Source organism: Microcaecilia unicolor, unplaced genomic scaffold (genome assembly GCF_901765095.1).
Source record: "Microcaecilia unicolor unplaced genomic scaffold, aMicUni1.1, whole genome shotgun sequence".
Lineage (NCBI taxonomy): Eukaryota > Metazoa > Chordata > Amphibia > Gymnophiona > Siphonopidae > Microcaecilia > Microcaecilia unicolor.
Window position 1 is genome coordinate 2,693 of NW_021963180.1, and position 25,265 is coordinate 27,957.

The 25,265-nt window shown below is 46.7% G+C and overlaps 1 protein-coding gene across 1 annotated transcript in view; it reads right to left on the reverse strand.

Moving 5' to 3' along the window:
* Nucleotides 1-8,926: 8,926 nt before the first annotated feature.
* The window catches only part of LOC115459050 (cell division cycle 5-like protein), a 135,916-nt gene continuing 119,577 nt past the window's right edge, over nt 8,927-25,265 (reverse strand). Inside the window, exons 7-8 of the mRNA XM_030188915.1 lie at nt 12,333-12,477; nt 8,927-9,124 (exon numbers count right to left, since the gene is read on the reverse strand). Of these exons, the coding sequence (XP_030044775.1) occupies nt 8,927-9,124; nt 12,333-12,477 (343 nt within the window). The remainder of the gene's footprint in view (nt 9,125-12,332; nt 12,478-25,265) is intronic.

Consider the following 25,265-nt stretch of genomic DNA (forward strand, 5'->3'; position numbering starts at 1 on the left):
TGGATTGGCCGCTGTCTTGGACAGGATGCTGGGCTCGAAGGACCCTTGGTCTTTTCCCAGTGTGCTATTACTTATGTACACCTTTGGTGAAAAAATTTCAACCTCCCCCCGACCGGTAGATCGTAAGGCACGGATACTTTTATTGTGGCTATGCTCGCCTGGAGCCAGTCAAAAGCCTGTCCCTTGCTTTTGCTGGGGAGCTGCAGGGGCCTGTCGAGGCACACGCTGTTGACGTGAACGAGTGCGCTGGGGTTGAGCCTGAGCAGGCTGGCGGGAAGGTGGATTGTACCTACGCTTATTGTAAGCATAGGGAGCATTCCTCCTTCCCCCGTAAAAATGTCTACCTGATGAGGTAGATGCTGAAGGCGCCCGGAGGGAGAGTTTGTCGAATGCGGTTTCCCGCTGGTGGAGCTGCTCTACCACCTGCTCGACTTTCTCGCCGAAAATATTATCCCCCCCGGCAAGGAACATCAGCAAGCCGCTGCTGGACTCGATTGTCAAGATCAGAGGCATGCAGCCATGAGAGTCTGCGCATCACTATACCCTGAGCAGCGGCTCTGGACGCCACATCAAAAGAGTCGTAAGTACCCCTGGACAGGAATTTACAACACGCCTTCAGCTGCCTGACTACCTCCTGAAAAGGCTTGGCCTGCTCCGAAGGGAGCTGATTGACCAAGGCCGCCAGTTGCTTCACATTATTACGCAAATGAATGCTCGTGTAGAGCTGGTAAGACTGAATTTTGGAGATAAGCATAGAGGACTGGTAGGCCTTCCTCCCAAAAGAGTCCAAAGTCCAAGCTTCCCATCCCGGGAGCGCCGAGGCGAAATCTCTCGTACTTTTGGCTCTCTTGAGAGTGGAATCCACAACCCCAGAGACATGAGGCAACTGGGTCCTCATCAACTCCGGGTCCCCGTGATTCCGATAATGGGACTCAACCTTCTTAGGAATGGTGGGGTTAGATAATGGTTTCATCCAGTTCCTTAATAATGTCTGTTTGAGGACATTATGTAAAGGAACAGTGGATGACTCCTTAGGTGGCGAAGGATAGCCTAGGACCTCGAACATCTCGGCCCTGGGCTCATCCTCAGTTACCACCGGGAAGGGAATGGCCGTAGACATTTCCCGCACAAAGGACGAGAAAGACAAACTCTCAGGGGGAGAAAGCTTTCTCTCTGGCAAAGGAGTAGGGTCAGAGGGAAGGCCACAAGACTCCTCAGAAGAGAAATATCTTGGGTCTTCCTCTGCCTCCGACGAGGCCTCTCCTTCGGTATTGGATAGTTCTCTGACTGCAGTCCGAAGCTGAGCCTGTCTCGATGCCGAGGAGCTATGTCCTCGATGGCGATGCCAAGAAGTTGCCTCCTGTGCCGGCGGCAATGATGCTCCCTCCATCAATGTCGACGGAGAGACAACTTGGGTGGCAGCCGAGGCCGTAAGTGGCACCAACGTCGAAGGCCTCACCACAGGCGGGGAGCCAGCCGCCGCATCTATCAATGGTACCGTAGGCACAAGCACCCCCGGTACCGGAACAGACGGTCACAGCAGCCCTTCCAGGAGCCCTGAAAGAATGGCTCGGAGGCGCTCTTCAACAATGTCTGTCGAGAATGACTCCTGCACCGATCCCACAGTCTAAATCAGAATCTGTCGAGGACAAAGAAGCGGTACCGGGCTATCCGGAGACTGGCGCATCGACGCCTCCTGAATGGAGGGTGAGTGGTCCTCCCGGCGTTGACACTTTACGGGTGCCGAATCCCTCGACGCCCCGGAGCTCTCGGTACCGTGACGAGAAGGGGACCGATGACGGTGCTTCTTTGCCTTCGCTTGAGGCACGTCACCGGTACCCCTCGCTACCGACGAGGAGGACGTGGAATCCACACGCCTCCTCGGGGTTGGATCCAAAAGAGGTCTGTCCCGATGGGCCTGTACTGCAGGAGCCCTCGAGGCAGGTGGAGACCCACTCGATGGCTCACTGCTGCCAGCGTGCGAGGGTCTCTGGACAGCCATTACCTGCGCTCCTGAAGTTGATGCACTCTCCCGTGCCGACATCGACACCGCCACCAACCTCGGTACCGCTGCCGACGCCGAAGTACCGGGCAAAGCTCGAAACAGACATTCCTGCTGAGCTTGTCTCGACATTTGTGTCCACTTTTTAAGGCTAAGACACAATTTACACGTGTCGGGGCGATGTTCAGCCCCAAGGCATTGGATACACCACGCGTGAGGGTCGGTGCCTGAGATTGCCCGGTTGCACCGAGTGCACTTCTTGAAGCCGCTGGCGATCCTCGATGTCATTGATGGAAAAATAGCGGCGGTGAAATCAAAACTCGCGATGGTACCAAAAGTAGGGCACAAAAAAGGGGGAAAACCCATATGGGCGACCCAAAAGGCCGCACACGCAGACGAAAGGAAACTTATAGAAGGGAAAAACTAAGAAATAAAGGAAACTTTTTTTTTTAAACAACAGAATAGCTCAAACCCGAGCTGTACACGAACGCGAACGAAGAAAATCGTCGAAAAGCCGGCTAAGCGAAGGCTCTTCTTCTCCTAAGGCAACAGAACCGCCGTAAAACAGCCGCTCTTGACCGCGGATAAAAGAAGACTGAAGCGGGACTCTCGTGCATCGGGCGGGAAGATGGCCGCGCATCTGAGCGCTTGAAGGCTTTAGCAAGCTTTGTTGCTAGGAAGATTTTCCGGACCTGGGGCTGCCGTGGACGTCACCCATCAGTGAGAATAAGCAGCCTGCTTATCCTCGGAGAAAGTAACTTACCCAAGGTCAAAAGGAGGAATTTGAATCCTGGCTTCACTGGTCCTCATCCCACTGCTCTAACTAGTCTACTCCTTCATGCCTCTTCCTTTAGCAGTCATTAGGACTATGTAACCCCTTCTCCCTCAATCTTTCATTGGCTCCCAATATGCTTCTATTGCTCACTTACAAATAAATTCACTCTGCAGCTCTTCATTTCTCTTCTCTCTCCCTACATTCTTATTTATGAACTCTGTTTATATGGCCAAATCATGTTTATTTGTGCTCTTCTCCTCCACTGCTAACTCTGTCTCTGTTATACCATTTGCCTGCAATAAACTTCCTGAATCAATATGTCATGTTCCCCCTGTGGCCATATTCAAATCCAAATTAAAAACTCACGTTAATTTTCAACCCATAGAGAAGGGGGCAAGATGGCTGCCGGAAGGACCTAGTGCTTTTTTCTTGTTAATAGTGTCTTCCTAAATCCTTGAATGCCAAAGCGCCGGGGCAAGCAATGCACTTACCCCATAGTGCCTGCTGCCCTTACAGCCTATCCAATGGATTGCTTCCTCTCATTGGGACAGGAATCAAGGAATGTTGCTTCACTGCCAATTGGGGCAAAAGGAGGTGAACCACCCTGTCTGTTTGAAGCGGATGTCACTTTTAGGCTGAGCTACATTTACCACCATTGACACCGGTGCAAAGAGAAGCAGTAAGTGGGACCTTGACCTCTCCGGAAGGACTGGGGATGGTTCCCATTTTGGGGACTGACCGTGAAGAGAATCTGCAGTCGGAGGACTGAGGATGGATCCCATTTTGGGGACTGACCGTGGAGAGAATCTGCAGTCGAGAGGCTCAAAGTGTTGATGGCGTTTCAGCTGGTGGCCTCGAGGGAGGAGTTGATCCACCACAGATGGATTCTACATTACAGGAAACACTACTAAGCTGGTTCTACCTACCAAGCCTGAAAGTATTACAATGGATTTGATTTGGGTTGCTTTGGTGAGATTGGAGAACTCATTTTCTACTAAATTTTCTGCTTTATCTTCTCGGCTAGATCAGTACTTGGCTCGATTGAAAAATACAGAACAGGGCATTTCTGCTCTTGAGAAAAAAGTGGAACTAGCAGATAAAGTTTATCAAACAGTCTTGTCTTATGAAGGACAATACTTTAATTTATAACAAGTTAGAAAATTTGGAAAATACACTCAGAAGAAAAACGCCGAGGTTTATAAATTTTCCAAAATACCATCAGTTGCTCCTCATATAACTTTTAAACGTTATTTGTAAGAAGTTTTAAAAATTGCTGAGCAATCTTTTCCTCCTGTTGCAAAGATTTATTCTGTTCCATCTTTTGTTAAGAAAGATTCTTCTCAACCTATTGCCACAGAGTCTGAAGTTTCCTTTGATCAGTTGAATGTGACTCAAACTATGGAGGATGAAACTTTTGGTATGAAATCTGCAACTTTGATAGTAACTTGGTATTGACTCATAACGCCAAAGACCCAATAATCCTAGAGCTCTGCCCACCAGGGTACAAATGTATCCATTGGGCAAGAGAACGAAAAAGAGGTGGAGGAATAGCCATAATTTATAAAGACCAATTCACAGTCACAACAACAGCGGAATCAATCCTTCCCCAACTCGAAATAGCCTCAGTCAGGATCAACAACCCCAACCTGCACGACCAACTAAATATAATCCTATTTTACAGACCTCCAGCCAAATGGCAAATCGCCCAGGCACACTTCATGGACTTCATATCAAACACCTGCCTGTCTTACCAAAATATTCTTATAGTGGGAGACATCAACCTTCATTTGGAAAATATAAACATAAATAACGTACACGAATGCAAGGAATTCCTTCAACTTTGGGATTTCCACTGGCCTAATATGCAACCCACCCACAAGAAAGGACATACATTAGACATCATAACCCACAAATTTTCACCAGAAGAGACCATCAGAATAAAAGACACAAACTGGACAGCCATACCATGGTCAGACCATTACAAGGCAAACACATCGCTCCTCTGGAAAACAAAAGCAATACAACAAAAACAAGAAAAAAGAACATACACTACAAGAGGCAAGATAGATCCGTTGAAATTCTGGCAACAAATATACACCGACGAATGGACAACAACTACAGACTCTCCCCAATTTCTACAGGAGTGGGACGAAAGATGCAGAACAGTGCTAGACAAAATAGCACCACTCCAAATTAGGACCTCACATAGGAAAAGTTCAATCCCTTGGTTCAACGAAGAGTTGAAAGAACTAAAAACACAGGTTAGAAGACGAGAAAGAGCCTGGAGAAAAAAACAAGACGAATACACGCTCAGTGAATGGAAACAGACGCAAAGGAAATACAAATACAAAATCAGACAAGCCAAAAGAATGCACTACAGAACTATAATAGGACCAAATTACAAGGACACGCACAAACTCTTCTCACTTGTAAACAATCTCCTAGACACTACACTGGTCACCTCAAATAGCATAGAAGCCCCATCGGCTACTAACCTAGCAAAATATTTCAAAGAGAAAATCATAAAGCTTCGACACATGATTCCAATCACTACCACTGAATATACAAGCATCCTTGAATGCCTAGACCCGAAACATGGGGAATATCCAGCGGACAGATTATGGACCAACTTTGACCTGATTACAATGGATGAAATCACACACTGGCTTGGAAAATACGCCAAATCTCAATGCAAGCTTGACATCTGCCCGATCAGCTTACTAAAAGCCGCCCCCAAACAATTCAAAATAGACCTCATGAACCAACTGAATTACAGACTCCTAAATGGTCTCTTTCCTAAGGACAAAGGAAATATCCTTCTCACACCATTGCCAAAAGACGCCAAGAAAAGCACAATGGACTTAACAAATTACCGACCAGTCGCCTCCATCCCGCTCATAACAAAACTGATGGAGGGCATAGTAACGAAACAACTCACGGAATACCTAACAAAACACTCAATTCTACATGAGTCTCAATCAGGATTCAGATCAAACCACAGCACTGAAACTGTACTTGTGTCTGCAATGAACTCATTCAAAAAAACAATTGCAACCGGCAAAAATATACTCGTACTACAATTTGACATGTCTAGTGCCTTCGACATGGTAGACCACGAAATATTACTACACTTATTAGAATATTTTGGAATCGGAGGCCCAGTTCTCAACTGGATCAAAGGCTTCCTCACCACCAGGTCCTACCAAGTAGTAACGAACAATGACAGATCACCAACCTGGACGCCGGAGTGTGGAGTTCCTCAGGGATCTCCCCTCTCGCCAACTATTTTCAACCTGATGATGACACCACTGGCCAAACTACTAGCAAATCAGAATCTAAACCCCTATATGCGGACGACGTGACGATCTACATCCCGTTCAAAAATAACCTAAACGAAATAACCAACGAAATCAATCAGAGCCTCCACATCATGCACTCTTGGGCGGACTCATTCAAGTTAAAACTGAACGCAGAAAAAACTCAATGTCTGGTCCTCACATCCCAATACAACACAAGCAATTATCCTACCATAACCACACCTTACTGCATGCACACTTCCTACCTCAGAAAATCTGAAAACTCTGGGAGTCACTATTGATCGAAACCTCACACTCGATACCCATGTGAAGAACACAACGAAAAAAATGTTCTACTCAATGTGGAAACTCAAAAGAATAAAACCTTTTTTCCCTAGATACGTCTTCCGCACCCTGGTACAATCACTAGTGATAAGTCACCTGGACTATTGCAATGCTCTGTATGTAGGATGTAAAGAACAGACCATTAAGAAACTCCAAACAGCCCAGAACACCGCAGCCCGTCTTATTTTTGGAAAACCCAAATACGAAAGTGCAAAACACCTAAGAGAGAAACTACACTGGCTCCCGCTCAAGGAACGAATTGAGTTCAAGATCTGCACGACCGTATACAAAATCATTCACGCAGAGGCCCCAATCTACATGCTGAACCTAATAGACTTACCACCCAGAAATGCCAGAAGATCAGCCCGTAAGTTTCTCAACTTGAACCTCCCCAGTTGTAAAGGAACCAAATACAAACAGGCATACGCTACTACCTTTGCGTACAAAAGCACACAGCTATGGAACGCACTACCCAAGACCCTGAAAACCACGGACAACTTAACCAACTTTCGCAAAACTTTGAAGACATTTCTCTTCAACAAAGCCTACAAAAATAATCCTTAATGAATCAAACTACAAACCTTTGAAGACCCTTCCCCTCAACATAGCCTACAAAACAATCCTGATGAATCATACTACTCCGTACATCACCCAAACGCTCTAAAACACTTCGACATGACCTTACCCATTACCTTCTAATTAATTCCTCTTTTATTACAACTCACTACCAACTGTACCCAACTCTATGTAACGATCATACCAAATTCACATCCTGTAAGCCACATTGAGCCTGCAAAAGGTGGGATAATGTGGGGTACAAATGCAATAAATAATATTGGATCCAGACCGAGACTGGCTACTCAGATTTATTTTTGAATTATAAGGTTAGAGTTTTCCCCACTGTGGCAAGGTCAACACATAAGCAACGTTAGCAACTCCTGAAACTGAGACCTAAAGTACAACAGTTGGGAGCACTTTTCTGGCTAAATGTTCCTTGCAAATATGTTATAAAGTTAAACTCAGTGAAATATGTTTTCTTTGATCCGGGTCATCTGACCACTTTTTTGGACTCTAAATGTGTTGTCTCTCCTCGTCTTTCGTTTCCTAGGCCAGTAACATCTACTCCGTAGCGTAGTTTAAATAAGCCTGATGTTTGCTTCCTTGTCTTTTCCACTATGTGTCTTTATTGCCTTGAATTGTACCTTGCTTTCTCTTCCCTTTTTTTTGTGGGCTTTAAATTTGAGGCAAAACAATTATCCTATATAAGAAGTTTACCTTTTGTACTTAGCTTATTGTTAGTTTATAAGTACAATGTGATTGTCTTCAATTTTTTTTTCTGTATCAAGAGTATTGTTGGAATTCACTTTGAAATGTTTAAAAAAAAAAAAAAAAAAACCCCAGCCCATAGCATTTTCTTAAACCTCAGCCACCATGAGCTTTTTATACCCTAATATTCAGTGCTGAACCACACATGGATACTGGGATTTAATACTTGGGTTAAAGAAACCATTAACACTTATCCAGGTACCGGCAATCATCAGACCGACACCTGGATAGTTACCCTGTTAGCAGACTGAATAAGGCCACTAACTTACTCCAAGCTCTGCCTCCATATTGCCCCAGAACTACCTGGATAGTGCCAAACCAATCTAGCCAGATATTCAGCATTATTCATTTAATGTCCCTGAAAATCCAGGTATGGACCCAATCGGTCGGACCTATCCAGGTAAGAGCTGTTCCTACTCGGATAATTCCTGCTGAATACTAACCCCTCATCTTTTTGAAGTTGCTTTTACATCTTGACCATTTTTCTACAAATACATTCTCCTAGAACTCTTGTTGATATGCATGGTTGCCTTGATTAGGCTATAAGCTCACTAGAAAAGGGACTCTCTCTTAAGTGTACCTGTACAATGCTGCATATGCCTGGTAGCGCTTTAGAAGTAACCTGTAGTAAGAAAGTCATTGTTAAATGTTTTAGTGTTTATTGTAAGAATCCACTCTCTTTCCTATAGTTGCAATTTTAATCTCTTTTTGATGTCCACTGTATCTTCTTTTAATAATATACTTTGTTAGAACTGTATTACTGACCCAAATAAATGAATCGCTTGATGATTCCAGTATTTTAGTTATGTGGTCTGTAAGTGACTATTTGGAAGCTGTGTGACACCCTCCCAAATTGTTCCGCAGTTGCAGGGTCTCCAGAAACCATCAATAGTTTTTAGGCAGTGTACCTGCCCAGAGACAAGCTAGAAACCCACTGGCCAATGGGAAGTTACTAGATCATGGGGCAAGTGAACAAATGAGACCTGTGCAGTGTTTGATGGGATGTTCAAGCGATAAAGGGTTTAACACCTGGTGGGCAGTGAGAAAAAGTTATGTGACAAAAACCCTAGACCTGATTGCTGTCTAATTCTCTTGCATGCTGTGGTGACTAAGAACAATGCATTACAAACCCAACAGTACCTTTCATACACAGGAAACATCTCTCTCTTGCATGTGTGCTGGTCATCTTACCTGCAATATCCTGTCCTGTGCTACTGGAGTTTTAGGGGTTCGAAGGGCAATGCTGCTGTTGGTCATGCTATATTCAGACAATAGAGTGCTGGATGCAGAATTGGTAATTCCTGATTCCTCAGCTGTTTGGCGTGCAATCTCACTTGCTTGGCCTATTTTCACAACTTCTTCGAGTTCTGTATCTGAAATCTTCAAAAAGGGAAGAACCATGAAAGCATCCATTAAAGATGTTCTGTACTGTATAGGTAAAGCACGGCTGAACAATAACAGTTGTGACTTATTTCCTATTGTATTCCAGTTTTTACTGCTATTAATAAGCAGCAGTAACGAATACAGAAATAATTAAATAAATTGTTCAAGTGTCTGTTTTTAAGATCACTCCGAGTACTATCCTATGTTCAACCAAACATTAAGAAAAAAAAATAGCATGTTGCCTTTTAAATACATAGTATTTTTCCTAGCATCAGTTCTGGCTAAAACGTAACACAATAAATCACCAAGGGTATTTCAGTCAAACTGCTCAACTGGCTTACAATCCTCCCTTAACCTGATTCAAGAGGATAAGGAGGACATCACTTACCACATATGGGGGACATCATCTGATAGAGCATGGCACAGACACTACCCAGCATTCCAGAATCTTCAGAAGCCTTTGGCAGAACTATGATGTGCATGTGTGGGAGATATTCCCACAGTCGCCCAATTCACTCACTTGAAATCAACATTTTTTTTTCTTCTGTAGAGCAGAGCGGTCGTATTCTTGCCAGATCTCCTCAGCCCAAGATTTTTTTCTTATCTGATACCTTCCCTCATAGTACATGGGACCTTTCTTCATTGTTTTGTTCACATTTTTTTTTTTTTTTACAGTTTCCTAATCCCCTTCTAGTTTCCATAGGGTTTTTTGTTTTGCCTTTGTGCAGCTCCATCACTCATCTTAGGCCTGAGCACCCATTGGGTATTTTTTTTTTTTGTTTCTTGAAAAAAAATTGAGCCACTTGATCTTTGCATTGATATCCCGAGCCCTTGATTTTGCTTCAATGTCCCTTAAAACTCCCAGTGGTTTTAAGAGGGTGTTCTTTGTGCTGCAAAGTCATCTCTGTGACTGACCCTCAAAACTGGTGCTTGCCGTGCCTAGGACCTGACCAATGTCTTGTCCCCTCTGTTCTAAAATGCAGAAAAAAAAAAAAAAAAAAAAAAAGAGTTGTGAGGCCCAGCGTGAGAAAGTTTTGGCGCTCACTGCCATCAGTTCCCATGGGTGGCGGAGCTGCATTGGACACTGGGGTCCACCGGCAAGGTGATCTCCCTCTGCCTTGACATTGAGCACCGGTAGGGTCCTGTAGGATACAGCAGCATTGGACCCAACACTGAGGACATGCCAGGGATCTTGTTGTCATGCACTGACTGAAGGTGAAGGAGCACAGACTTCAGACCATCTTGAAGCATAGTGCCTGAAGAATCAGCACCATCGATACCCGAGAAGCATTGGTGCTGAGAGGATCATTCTCCCTTCGTGGAGTTGATGCCAATGCACCAGTCTCCTCACCACCACCATCCTTCCATTTCAGCTTCATCACCCTCAAAGGCTGTCCCCACAACATCAGCTTTGCCTTTACTGATGCTTGCCCCAAAGGAGTGGCTCAGGGCCCCCTTGCAGGAGGAGTTGGAGCACAAATTGGATTGCCATGATGCCAAAACCTCAAAAGCTACAATGCCAACCATAGCTCCACCCCAAATGATCCTAGAGGCCCATGCTCTGTCTGTCACCCATTCTTCAACACCGGTGCCTCAAAAGGTACTGGTGCGGGAAGAGACACTGCTCCTATTCAGCCTATCAGAGAAAGGAAACTCCCCTGATGTCCAAGAAATGATCCGTCCCTAAGCACTCTTGCTAAGAATCTGAATACGAGTCCAGCAGACCAAGGCATCCGAAGACTCAGCCTTCTCAGGACTATTTCACCAAGTGTGGCTCAGACCACTCTTGGGCGTCTGAGGTCAAACCAGCAGAGTTCTTGGAGGAGAGCTCCCTTGGTCTCCCTTCAGACCCCTCCCCACCTCAAGGAAAAAGAAGGTCTCCCCCTGGAGAAGCTCTCCTTTGTCAGTTTTTTTGACAGAGATGGCTATGGTCGTCCCCTTTGATTTAGAGGTTGAAGATGAACCCAGGGCTGAAATGTTGGATGCATTTGACTATGAAGGATACCCCCTAAGGAAGCTGTGCCAGTGCCTGTGCATGGCATCCTTCGAGCAGCACAGATGAGGAATTAAGAGACACCACCTTGACTGCTTACTTGACTACCAGTCCCATGTGAGCGAGCTGGGCAGGAAAGCACCAGCACATGCACTGCACAGTGCTGCCAAAGTCTTTTGAAGATTCTGGAACATTGGGTAGCATCCATGCCGAGCTCTGTGTGAAGATGTCACCCACATATGATAATATGTGTCCTGTTGTCCTTGGAGAACACCTACTACAAGTGACTAAACTTTGTTTTGTCTTATACTCAATAAAACTGCAGTTCATTCCATGAGGAAAAAGAGTGAATTTCCCCCAGAGTTTCTTAAATAACTACAATAATAAAATTACTGTAAACGTTTTTAGAAAAAAAAACCAAAACTGTAGGCAGTCCATAAAAGCCTGACATTCAAAAAAATGACTTGGGAATCTTTAAGAGCACTCTGACAAATCAAGATTTCAGAGTATTCCCCTGCTCATTAACTAGAGATCCACTGTATATCCAGTTAAAGTTCACCTGATAAACACAGAAACATAATATATAACTGCAGAAAAAGACAATAAGTCTATCCAGTCTGTTCATCCAAACCAACTGATCAGCTCTACAATCAACTGCTTTCCCTCAAAGATCCTCAGTGCTTGTCCCATGATTTCTTCAATTTAAATACATCCTTGTCTTCACCACCTCCACCGAGAGGTTGTTCTATATTCCTTTATATTAATTTTTACGGGATATTCCACATCTAAATTTTGGTTCCAAGCTGACATGAGCTGTTTGCAATCTCTGACATAAGCAGTGTCACCATAAGCACAGGTCAATTGTCAAAGAAATTCAGTAATAAGGACTGGGTACCATTTGTAAATGACAGAAGGCATCACTGCTTGCAGCATGTACTTCTGTAATAGTTCACAGAAGGTAAAAATTTCTTTAAGCACTTTAGCATGCACCTTAGCATTGTCAGTCACCATTATTTACTATTTGGTTCTTTGTGAGAACTCAATTTACTTTGAACAACATGAACACATTAATTACGTTCTCTGACAGCTAGGGTTGTTAAAAATTCCATCTTTTTATTTATCTGGTACAGTGCAATTCAGCTTCAAGCAAGGAGTTTCTCTTCCTGATATTTTACCTTTACATATGGACTATGCTTATCTGCTAGCACTCACCTGAGGAGAAGGAAGCACTAACTTGCTGCGCTTTTTAGTGAACTCTGAAATTCCAGTGGTCTGGAGAATGGCCGATGGCAAATCTGATTCTTTTTTCCTTTTGATATTTTGCTTGTCTTTCTTGCGTTCTTTACTTTCTTTTTCACTGCCAAAACACAATTGCCACAAGTGGTTAAGAAGCGTGTTTAAATACTACTTATCCAGAAAGGAAAGCAATTCAAAACAGAGAAAACTAAGAAATATTTATCAAAGGAAATCCTGACAAAAGTCAGAGAGAGAGAAAACAAAAGGTGCTTACCTGTAACATGTTTTCCATAGACAAGTATGTGACACCTCATAGCACCAGGAAAGAATAAATCTCTCTGAGCATAGGCAGCCCTTCCTATATAGTGGTCTGCTATTTGCATGCTACTTCCGGAAAAAAGCCCTGCTTAGCATGCATTTGCATGCTAGTTGCGGTCAGATCCCGCGAGAACATTTGCTTCACACACTCGAGGGCTCTGATCATGGGTTTACAGGGAGGTCTCTCTATTTCGTCTGTCCCTCTGAACTTCGTTGGCTCCACCATTCAGCCAGCGGACTCATTCCGCTATGTAGGAATTATCTTTGATTCAAGTTTCAAATTTGCACCTCAAGCCACCAATATATGTAAAGCAGGGTCTTTCATCCTTCATCAACTATGTGCAGTGAGTCGATACTTCATCTGTTTTCCATTCACTAATCCTAGTGCTTCTAACTTCAAGATTGGACTATTGTAATATTGTTTATCTTAGTTGCACCCAGACTACCATTAAATGACTACAATTCCTACAAAACACAGCTATCTGTTTGCTATGCCATGCTCACTGCCGAGACCATGTTTCGCCTTTGTTCCAACAGTATCACTGGCTTCCCATCCAACAGTGCAATATCTTTAAACTCATTATACTTGCTTTTAAGGCACATAGGCTAGGACTCCCTGAATATTTATCCTCCCTCATCATTCCATATTCACCGGTGTGAAAATGATGAGGCTATTGTGAAGATGAAGCTCCCACCTCAGGATCCCAGGTCCCTCTTTCACTCAGGGTGAGCTGGTTCTCAGTATGCAGATTTTATGCAAATTAGTCTACTACCCCTTTCTACTCGGGGTGACCTGGTTCTCAAAACGGCAAACATAGTCAGGTCTCATCAACAGGATTTTCTCATACAAATCTTTATTCCAGCCTCTGGGGCACACTTCTTTTAGCCTAAAACACTTTCACAAGCTTAAACAGTTCTTCCAGCTTAACCATTTCTTCCTACTCAGTGCAATCTTCCAGCTTAAACATTTCTTCTTGCACAGTTCAATACCCAACAGATTTCTTCCCCCTGAGCCCTCCCACACAGGCATCTGGGCTTAGTACTAACTCAGTCCTGGACACACAGTCCTTCCTTGTAGCACACAGTTCTTATTCTTGATACTCTAGGGCCTTCTTACCCCAGCCGTATTAACTCAGTCCTTCTTTGTAACACACAGTTCACCACCAGGCCATAGGGCTCAGCCAGTACTTTCCATGGGGATCTTCCTGCCTCAGCTACCAGCTCTCTTCTGCAGCGGCTAGCTCTCCCTTTCCCCCTCACAACTCAGGTGGGGTATTAAGTGGTTAATGGCCAAACAGGACCCAGCCCCTAACCTGCTGCACCTGTTTCCACCCCCAGGACTCTCCCCGGTCCTAGCGACCTCCAGCTATACATCCCCTTACTGGCTCCCTTTAGTGACTCACCCAGCCCTTCTCCCTGGACATTTTAGGGGAACAGCGCCCTCTAGGGGCCTAACCAGGGTAGGATAGCCTCTTCCTTATCACACCGGCCAGTCCTCTCTGTTCCCTGAATGACCACTGCCTGTCTTACCTGGTCCTAAGTCAGCACAATCAGAAATAACAAGACATCGTAATTTCTTCTTTGCTGCTACCTTCCATTGGAATTCACTTCATTTGCATCTCCGCACAGAACCTTCACTCAAGAATTTTAAAGCTGGCCTGAAGGCCTGGCTCTTTGTCCAGGCCTTTGGTTCATCTGGTGTATAGCAGCTTTAGAGCCGAATGCTGTAGCTCCTCCCCCCACCCCATTTGCATTATTCCCTATTCAGCTCTGCCTTTCTACTATCCCTCCTTAATTGTTCTCTGCTTTTAGCCCCCCCCCCCCCCCCCCCAAAGTCTTCTTTTTCCTCCTTCCCTACTCAGTGTGATTAATCCTCTGTATACTTGTCATCCTGTAAGCTGGTTATTTTCCTATCAAATATTGTAGTTCCTTTCTGATAACTTTGATTTTATTGTACAACACCTAGATCTGCCAGTTAGGCTTGGCGGCATAGCAAATATAAACTTGGTCTACACTTTCTGTCCTCAAGGCCTACTAACAGGTCAGGTTTTGAGGATATCCCTAATGAAGATTCACAAGAGATGTGCATACAATAGCAATAATAAGCTTGGAAATCTCTCTCATGCATGATTGTTACAGTTGTCTGGATCTTGCCGCATCTGAGTAAGTTGAAATGATGTTCAAGCCATCATGCAGTGGCTTTTTTCAGGGTATGCTGTGAGGTCTAAACATAAGAACAGCCAAACTGGAACAGACCAATGGTCCATCTAGCCCAGTATCCTGCTTCCAACAGTGACCAATCCAGGAAACAAGTACCTGGCAGAAGCCCAAATAGCAGCAACATTCCATGCTACCAATCCCAGGACTCATCCTCCAGGAGCTTGTCCAAACCTTTTTTAAATCCAGATACACTAACTGCTGTTACCACATCCTCCAGCAATGAGTTCCAGAGCTTAATTAATTTTTGAGTGAAAAATAAGAACATACATAAGAGTAGTCATACTGGGTCAGACCAATGGTCTTCCTAGTCCAGGATCCTGTTTCCAACAGTGGCCAAGTCAGGTCACAAGTACCTGGCAGAAACCCAAATTGTGGCAATATTCCAGGCTACCAATCCCAGGGAAAGCAGTTGCTTTCCCATGTCTGTCTCAATGGCAGACTATGGACTCTATTCATTAAGTGAAAAAATATTTCTTCCTATTTGTTTTAAAAGTATTTCCATGTAACTTCCTCAAGTGTCCCATAGTCTTTGTACCTTTGGAACGAGTACAAAATCGATTTACTTCTACTTGTTCTACACCACTCAGGATTTTATAGACCTCAATCATATCTCCCCTCATCCGTCTCTTTTCCAAGCTGAAGAGCCCTATCCTCTTTAGCCTTTCCTCATATGAGAGGAGTTCCATCCCCTTTATCATTCTGGTCGCTCTTCTTTGAACCTTTTCTAATTCCGATGTATCTTTTCTGAGATACGGTGACCAGAACTGAACACAATACTCAAGGTGATGCATTTGCCAGCCCCCAACAACCCAAACTGTGGATCCACAAACAGGTAGAAAAAGCAACGGCCAAAGCCAAAAGGATGCTTGGGTGTATAAAGAGAGGCATGACCAGCAGGAAAAAGGAGGTGATAGTGCCGTTGTATAAGTCTCTGGTGAGGCCTCATTTGGATTACTGCGTGCAGTTCTAGAGACCACACCTATGGAAAGATATAAACAGGATGGAGTCGGTCCAGAGGGCGGCTACGAAATTAGTAAGCGGTCTTGAATACAAAAATTATAGGGACAGGCTTATCAACCTCAACATGTATATGCTGGAAGAGAGGAGGGAGAGAGGAGACATGATAGAAACGTTTAAATATCTCAATGGCATTTATGTACAAGAAGAGAGCCTTTTCCAAATGAAGGAGAGCTCTGGAATGAGGGGGCATATGACAAAGTTAAGAGGGAATAGGCTTAGGAGTAACCTAAGGAAGTATTATTTCACAGAAAGGGTGGTGGAGGCGTGGAATGGCCTCCCAGTGGAGGTGGTGGAGTCGAAGACTGTTCCAGAATTTAAAAAGGCATGAGATAAGCATGTAGGATCGCTTAGGAACAGGAAGAATTAGGGGTTACAGAGGATGGGCAGACTGGATGGGTCATGGTAAAATTATGTATCATACCTGATAATTTTCTTTCCATTAATCATAGCTGATCAATCCATAGACTGGTGGGTTGTGTCCATCTACCAGCAGGTGGAGATAGAGAGCAATCCTTTTGCCTCCCTATATGTGGTCATGTGCTGCCGGAAACTCCTCAGTATGTCGATATCAAAGCTCCATCCGCAGGACTCAGCACTTAGAGAATTACACCCACAAAGGGACACTCTGCCCAGCTCACCACCGCCGAAACGGGGGAGGGGAATTAACCCAGCTCATCCCCACACAAGTGGGGGAGGGGAATCCGTCCAGCTCATCCCCGCGGAGCGGGGGAGGGACACCACACCCGCCGATGCGGGGGGATCTGGCTTATCCTGCAACCGCAACCGCGGGAGGAGCTGACTGACCCTAACACCGCTGAAGCGGGAGGGGTACAAAGCTGCCCTACAGCCGCACGAAGCGGGAGGGAGTGCCGGCAGAATTTAAATCTCAATCCAGCCCCGTAAAACGGAGGGGAGAGGAATGCAGCAGCTCACTGTAACACAAACTCGTCTCAACTCTTGAAGAATCCAAGTGAAAAAATAACTTGAACACGAAGTCTTCCTGAACAGGAACTGAAGACTAAACTTGAATCTGAAATGCAACCAGAATATAAACAGTACAGATATCTGGGAGGGACTATGGATTGATCAGCTATGATTAATGGAAAGAAAATTATCAGGTATGATACATAATTTTACCTTCCATATCATCAAGCTGATCAATCCATAGACTGGTGGGATGTACCGAAGCAGTACTCACCCAGGGCGGGACATAGAAATCCCTGACCGCAACACTGAAGCTCCAAACCGGGCCTCCGCCCGAGCAGCCACAGTCAAGCGGTAATGCTTGGAGAATGTATGGGCCGAAGCCCAAGTTGCCGCCTTGCATATCTCTTCCAAGGAGACGGAACCGGCCTCTGCCATCGAGGCCGCCTGAGCTCTTGTGGAGTGAGCCTTCAGCTGGATAGGCGGCACCTTCCCCGCGGCCACATAAGCCGCTGCAATGGCTTCCTTGACCCATCTTGCCACTGTAGGCTTAGCAGCCTGCAGACCCCTACGAGGACCTGCAAACAGGACAAACAGATGATCCGATTTCCGGAAATCATTGGTCACTTCCAAGTATCTGATGATGACTCGTCTCACATCCAGACATCTGAGAGCAGAGTATTCCTCTGGGTAGTCCTCCCTACGAAAGGAAGGGAGACAGAGCTGCTGATTCACATGGAAGCGAGAAACAATCTTGGGCAGGAAGGAAGGCACTGTGCGAATAGTCACTCCTGCCTCAGTGAACTGCAGAAAAGGCTCTCGACATGAGAGCGCCTGGAGCTCGGAAACTCTTCTGGCTGAAGTGATAGCCACAAAAAAGGCTGTTTTCAACGTCAGGTCTTTCAGAGATGCCCTCGACAAGGGTTCAAAAGGCGGCTTCTGCAATGCTCTTAGCACCAGATTGAGATTCCATGCAGACACCACAGAGTGCAGAGGAGGGCGCAGGTGATTAACTCCCTTAAGAAAGCGCACCACATCTGGCTGTGAAGCCAGGGAAACACCCTTCAGGCGGCCCCTGAAGCAAGTCAGAGCCGCTACCTGGACTTTAAGGGAACTGAGCGACAGGCCTTTCTCCAGACCTTCTTGCAGGAACGCCAACACTGAAGAAATTGGAGCAGTGAAGGGAGAAAGTGAGCCTGCTTCACACCACGCTGCAAAGGTACGCCAAACCCTGGCGTAAGCAGTAGAAGTAGAGCGCTTCCTCGCTCTCAGCATAGTGGCGATGACCTTGTCTGAGAAGCCCTTCTTTCTCAGACGCTGCCGCTCAATAGCCAGGCCGTAAGACCAAAGGGGGAGGGATCCTCCATCACCACGGGACCCTGATGTAACAGGCCCTGCTCCACAGGCAGTCGCAGAGGATCGTCGACTGAGAGCCTGATCAAGTCCGCATACCAGGGACGTCTGGGCCAGTCCGGACCCACCAGGATTATCCGGCCCGGATGCTTTGCCACCCGGTCTAGCACCCTGCCCAACATGGGCCAGGGCGGGAACACATAGAGAAGCTCTTGTGTCGGCCACTGTTGGAGAAGAGCATCTACTCCCAGGGATCGAGGGTCCCGTCCTCTGCTGAAAAAGCGCGGCACTTGGCCGATGACGCCATCAGATCTAGGCTCGGCTGGCCCCAGCGCTTCGTGATGTCCAAGAACGCCTGAACAGATAGCTGCCACTCTCCGGGCTCCAAGGTATGGCGACTGAGAAAGTCCGCCTTGACATTCATGACTCCGGCAATGTGGGCCGCTGACAGCTGTTCCAGGTTCGCTTCCGCCCACTGGCATAGATTCATGGCCTCCTTGGCTAGAGGGGCGCTCTTGGTACCTCCCTGGCGGTTGACATAGGCCACAGCAGTGGCATTGTCCGACAGGACCCGTACTGGCTTCAACGCCAGTACCGGGATGAACTCCAAAAGCGCCAACCGAATGGCTCTGAGTTCCAGGAGGTTGATAGACCACTTTGCCTCTGCAGGAGACCAGAGCCCCTGCGCTGTCCTTCCCAAGCAGTGGGCTCCCCAGCCCGTCAAAGAGGCGTCCGTCGTGATGACAATCCACTCTGGGGTCACCAGAGGCATTCCTGCAGACAACTTGTCTGTCTGCAGCCACCAGCTCAGCGCCTTGCGCACTGCTGGGTCCAAGGGAAGGCGCACAGCATAATCCTCCGACATCGGAGTCCAGCGCTGCAACAGAGAGTGTTGTAGTGGTCTCATATGAGCCCTGGCCCAGGGCACTACTTCCATCGTGGCCATCATAGAGCCCAACAGCTGCACATAGTCCCAAGCCCGAAGAGGAGAGGCTACTCGGAACTGGTCCACCTGAGCCTGAAGTTTGACAATCCGATTGTCTGGCAGGAACACTCTGCCCACTTGGGTGTCGAATCGAACTCCCAGATACTCCAGGGACTGAGTCGGGCGCAGCCGGCTCTTCTCCCAGTTGATGATCCACCCCAGGGAGCTCAAAAGAGCAACCACCCGGTTCACAGCTTTGCCGCACTCTGCATAAGAGGGGGCTCGGATCAACCAGTCGTCCAGATAAGGATGGACTTGTACTCCTTCCTTTCGCAGGAAGGCCGCGATGACCACCATTACTTTGGAAAAGGTCCGCGGAGCAGTAGCCAACCCGAAAGGGAGGGCTCTGAACTGGAAGTGTCGTCCCAGGACTGCAAAACGCAGGAAGCGTTGATGAGGAGGCCAGATGGGAATATGCAGGTACGCTTCCTTGATGTCCAAGGAAGCCAAGAACTCTCCTGCCTTCACTGCCGCTATAACAGAGCGGAGAGTCTCCATGCGAAAGTGCCGCACTTTCAAGGCCCGATTGACCCCTTTGAGGTCGAGGATAGGCCGGACAGAACCTCCTTTCTTTGGTACCACAAAGTAAATGGAGTAACGTCCCTTGCCAATCTGATTTTCTGGCACCGGAACGACCGCACCCAGGCGGATCAGGTTGTCCAAGGTCTGCTGCACTGCCACAGCTTTGACCGGAGACTTGCAGGGAGAGAGTACAAACCCGTCTCTTAAGGGTCGGCAGAACTCTAGCTTGTAGCCGTCTCTGATGACTTCCAGCACCCAAGCGTCTGAAGTTATTGTGGTCCACTCGCCCAGAAACGAGGACAGCCGTCCTCCAATCTGCACTGGGGCGTGGACCGAGGCCCCGTCATTGGGTACGAGACCCTGGGGGAGGACCGGAGGGAGCACCTCCGGGACGGCGGTCTCTGCGAAAGGAATGCTGCTTGGGGGAGAAAGTCCTCTTGAAGGAAGAGGGGGCAGAGGAGCCCGACCTGCCCGGGCGGTACCGACGGGCTTCCTGAAACCGTCCTCTGGAGGTACCGGAACGAGTACTAGCCCGAGCCCTGACCTCTGGTAACTTCTTGCCCTTAGACGTGCCGAGATCGGTCACGATTTTGTCCAGCTCGACCCCAAAGAGCAGCTTGCCTTTAAAAGGCAATCTAGCCAGGCGGGATTTAGAGGCGTGGTCAGCAGACCAATGCTTCAGCCAAAGCCACCGTCGCGCAGAGACTGTCTGAGCCATGCCTTTAGCTGAGGCTCTCAAGACATCATACAGCAAGTCTGCCAAATAGGCTAAGCCCGATTCCAGGGCCGGCCAATCAGCCCTCAAGGAATGATCTGAGGGGGAAGCCCGCTGCACCCTAGTCAGGCACGCCCTGGCCACATAGGAACCGCAAACCGAGGCCTGCAAACTTAAAGCAGTCGCCTCAAAGGACGACCTTCAGGCCGCCTCCAATCTTCTGTCTTGGGCGTCCTTTAGGGCCGTGCCACCTTCCACCGGCAAAGCCGTTTTCTTAGTCACCGCAGTGATTAAAGAATCCACGGTAGGCCACAGATAGGCCTCACGTTCACTTTCAGGCAAAGGATAGAGGCGGGACATAGCCCTAGCCACTTTGAGGCTCGCTTCCGGGACATCCCATTGAGCCGAAATTAAGGTGTGCATGGCATCATGCACGTGGAAGGTTCTAGGCGGGCGTTTCGTCCCCAGCATAATGGCAGAGCCAACAGGGGCTGAGGGAGAGACGTCCTCCGGAGAGGAAATCTTCAAAATGCCCATGGCCTGCACTAACAGGTTGGGCAAATCCTCTGAGCTAAAAAGCCACGCTGCAGAGGGGTCATCCGCTCCAACCGAGCGGGGATCCGTCTCCTTCAAGGAATCCGCAAAGGACCGTTGGGAGAACTCAGATACGCTGCCCTCATCTACATCGGAGGAGACAAGGTCCTCCAAGGCCTGGGAATCAACCCGAGGGCGTTTACCTCCGGGGACCTCAACCTCTTTACCAAACGAGGGAGCAGGGGCAGCGTTTTGCATAAGGAAGGCCTGATGCAGCAGCAAAACAAACTCGGGGGAGAAACCCCCCAGACTGTGCACTTCCGCAGCCTGGGCTACAGCCCTAGACGCACCCTCAACCGGCGCTCGCAAGAGCAGGGGAGAGACATGCTGCGCATCCAAAATGGCGTCCGGCGCGACACTACGCGAAGGAGCCGCGCGGGAAAAACGGCGCTTAACTTTAGCCGCTTTGGTGCCGTCGCCCAAAATAAGGGCGTCCATGGCATTAATGTCTCCCTCAAGGGCGGCCCACGAAGAAGCCGTCCGAGCCGTGTGGCCGGCCAAGATGGCGGAGGCGAGCAGCGGGGGATGGGCGTTTATGGCGGGAAAAACCGCCACGCCGGAGGAAGGACCGGGACACTCATCGGTCACGAAACTGTCACCCAACAAGGGCGAATCAGACTTTAAGACCCCCGCATCCCCTCTAGAAGCGCCTAAGCGATCCGGGGAGCGACTCTTTGCGCCCTCGCCCTCCGACGCCATATGCCACGTGGAGATCAATCGGGGAACCCCCTGCCCGCTATAAAAAGGTAAAAATTACCTGCTTTCCGCTCCGAGCTGTAACGACCTGGTGTCCTAGTGAGTAGCTGCAATAAACGTTTAAATAAACGTCGAAATAAACGCCTTTAAGGACGTTCAAAATTTTTTTTTTTTTTTTAACGGAGCCAGCGGGAGGGGGGAGAAAAGGAGGGACCTGGCGCCACCAGGTTTGCACTTGCTCAAGAAGAGCCCTCAACCCCAGGCACTCAACAAAACCTAAAAATTAGGCTTGGAGGCCTAGCCAGAGCTGCTGCTGTGTGTGACCACCACCTGCTGAGATAGAGAACATACTGAGGAGTTTCCGGCAGCACATGACCACATATAGGGAGGCAAAAGGATTGCTCTCTATCTCCACCTGCTGGTAGATGGACACAACCCACCAGTCTATGGATTGATCAGCTTGATGATATGGAAATGGCCTTTATCTGCCGTCATGTTTCTATGTCTATGTAGATGACATATTTGTCATCTGGCCCCCAAAGATGGAAAAGAATCTGTGATTTTCTAAACCATCTGAATAACAGCCAATCCAATATAAAATTCACCATGGAGACTGAGATCAACAGATGCTTTCCCTTTCTAAACGTCATGATCAGAAAGTGGACAGACGGAAGCTTGGGTCACACTGTATACAGAAAACCCACCCATACTAACTTACCTATATGTAGAACCCCACCACCATCTGGCCACAAAAAGAGGTGTCCTACATATACTAGTGAACACAGCACTAAGAGTTTGCGACTCACACAATGTTCAGAAAGAAAAGGACACTCTCCGGGATACATTCTTAGCAAATAGCTACAGCAGAAAGGCCACTTCTCAAGCCCTAAACTTCTGGACAATCCAACCTGTGAAATCAACAATAACCAATAACCATTAGTTGGCGACCCCATGACAGAACAAAAACTCGTAGTGTTTCCCTATGTCCAAGGAGGGACGGATCACACAGGTAAACTGCTAAAGAAGAATAGCATCAGAACAGCATACAGTGCATCACAGAAGCTGGCATCAACACTCACATATGTGAAAAGACCAGCTATCTATGCACCAAACCCCTGGGGTGTATGAAATCCCATGCAGTTGCAGCAAATCATACATTTGCAAAACCTAATGCATCGTAAAGGAAAGACTACAAGAGCATATGAGACACCACAAGCTCTGTAACACTGAAAAATTAGCTGTAGCAATCCATGCTTAGGCAACTGGTCATATGATTAGATATAAGGACATAAAAATCTTGGAGAAAGAAGACTGTTGGAGACTGAGAAGAATCAAAGAGGGAATACAGACACCCAAATAACTTCAATGGAGACAAAGGGCTCATCTTAAATTATTGCAACTGCTGAGTCAAAAGAAATTTAGCACAAAAAGGACTGGTTTCAAAGACAAATGTCTTTTTCCCACCTTCCATAATTTCAGAATATGAACTATAGAAATTCCTCCCCCCTCCAGAATCAGAACTGCGCCAACAAATTTCCAGAACAAACTGCAGGCCTGACAGAATACTCTGAAGAAAGCCACAGCACAATAGTTGAAATGTTGGTTTAACTTACTCAGAGACCTGGACAACTGCAAGAATCATGACGCCAGTCGCAGAAGCCTAAGAGAACTTTCTCATGCATGGTCATTAGAGAAACCTTCAAAAGGTCTCTCGTGGCAAGGTTTTTGACAACCATCACTAGATGATCCTTGTCTTAATGTATTTTTCCTGATTATACAGCATTCCTAATGATGAGGTCAGTACTAAATGACCCTTTTAATTATAGAGTAATCTTTTACCCTTATTGTGCTGGTGCGTTTTCTGGGGTTTCTTATGTGAGACCAGAATTAGACGGTCTTTGCAAGATGTTTGATTGTTCCCTTGATACACAGTGGTTATTTTCTGCTGATGTCAGCACTAGATGATCCTTTTAATTATAGATTGTTATATACAATACATATTTCTTTAGGAGCAGCTGATTATTTGATGATTCAAATGCAATGTTTTCCATAGTACACATTGAGCTCAGAGAGCTCTCTGTAGGCAGCCTATGGAATATTAAGTGATTTCTGTAAAAGGTAAATTGCTTGTATAATCAAACATATTTATTGCATTTATAACATGTCTATACCTAAAAGGGAGTATATCCAAAACATTCATAATCTTAAAACATATAACAAATAATACAAATCACAATAATAAATACAATAAAAGGGAAGGGAAGGGAAATGGGACTTGATATACCGCCTTTCTGAGGTTTTTGCAACTACATTCAAAGCGGTTTACATATATTCAGGTACTTAATTTGTACCAGGGGCAATGGAGGGTTAAGTGACTTGCCCAGAGTCACAAGGAGCTGCAGTGGGAATTGAACTCAGTTCCCCAGGATCAAAGTGCACTGCACTAACCACTAGGCTACTCCTCCACTCCTTTAACCCTGTAAAGTTGCAAATCACCCTCTCCACTAAAACCTAACATACATCAACAATTAGAATGCAGGATATTAAACATCTTAATCATAAGCCTGCTTAAATAGCAAGGCTTTAAGTTGTTTTATAAAAATATCAGACTGTACAACAGTGAAGATACTTACTTGTAACAGGTTTTCTCCAAGGACAGCAGGCCTTCTATTCTCACAATTGGGTAATTCGGCGCCGCGTTACCCAGTCTGTAGCATAGACAAGCTTAACACATCTTTGTGGAGGACGAGACGCACTCCACTGCGTATACAAGGGTGCCTTCCCACCCGCCGAAAAATCGCAGTTACCGCAGTTACATACTACAGCATTAAAAAAAGGAAAATAAAAAGAGGAGACAACTCCAAGGGGAGGTGGGAGGGTTTGTGAGAATATAAGGCCTTTTGTCCTCGGAGAATACTTGCTACAAAGCTGTCGTAGGTGCCCATGGCCAAGAACACCTGCTGCTTGGCCAACTGGCATACCAACTCAGCCTGTTCCGGAGGGAGAGAGTCTGAGAAGTCCTGCAGCTTGTGCACAGAGTCCCGCAAGTACATGCTTGTAATAAGCTGGTAAAATTTATACAGGACACAAGCACTGAGGCCTGGAACATCTTCCTCCCAAGTCCAAGGTCCTAGCTTCTTTTCCACCACCATGGAATTATGAGGCAACTGGGGCCTTCAAAACCAGGTGTGCTGTGGATCCAATACATCGTGTCGATCTTCTCGGGCAGGACAGGGATCGACAGACAGGACTCCCAATTCCAACTGAAGACTTCCTTGAGCACCTCATGGAGAGGGACAGTCACAACCTCCCTAGGAGGAGACTCTTAATTCAGTACCTCCACCTCCAAATGAAATGGAATAGCCTCAGCCACTGAAGTATGCACAAAGAGGACAGATAGATTAATTATCAACAGGTACTTTGCACTGACAAACATGCCCCAAAAGAGAGGAGATAAAACTGCCTAAACCAGAAGATTATTTCATTAAGGTAAGAAGGCCCTTGTTTCTCTAATGCTAGAAGGTACTTAGCCTCATGTCTCAAAAGATAATAATTAAGCCAT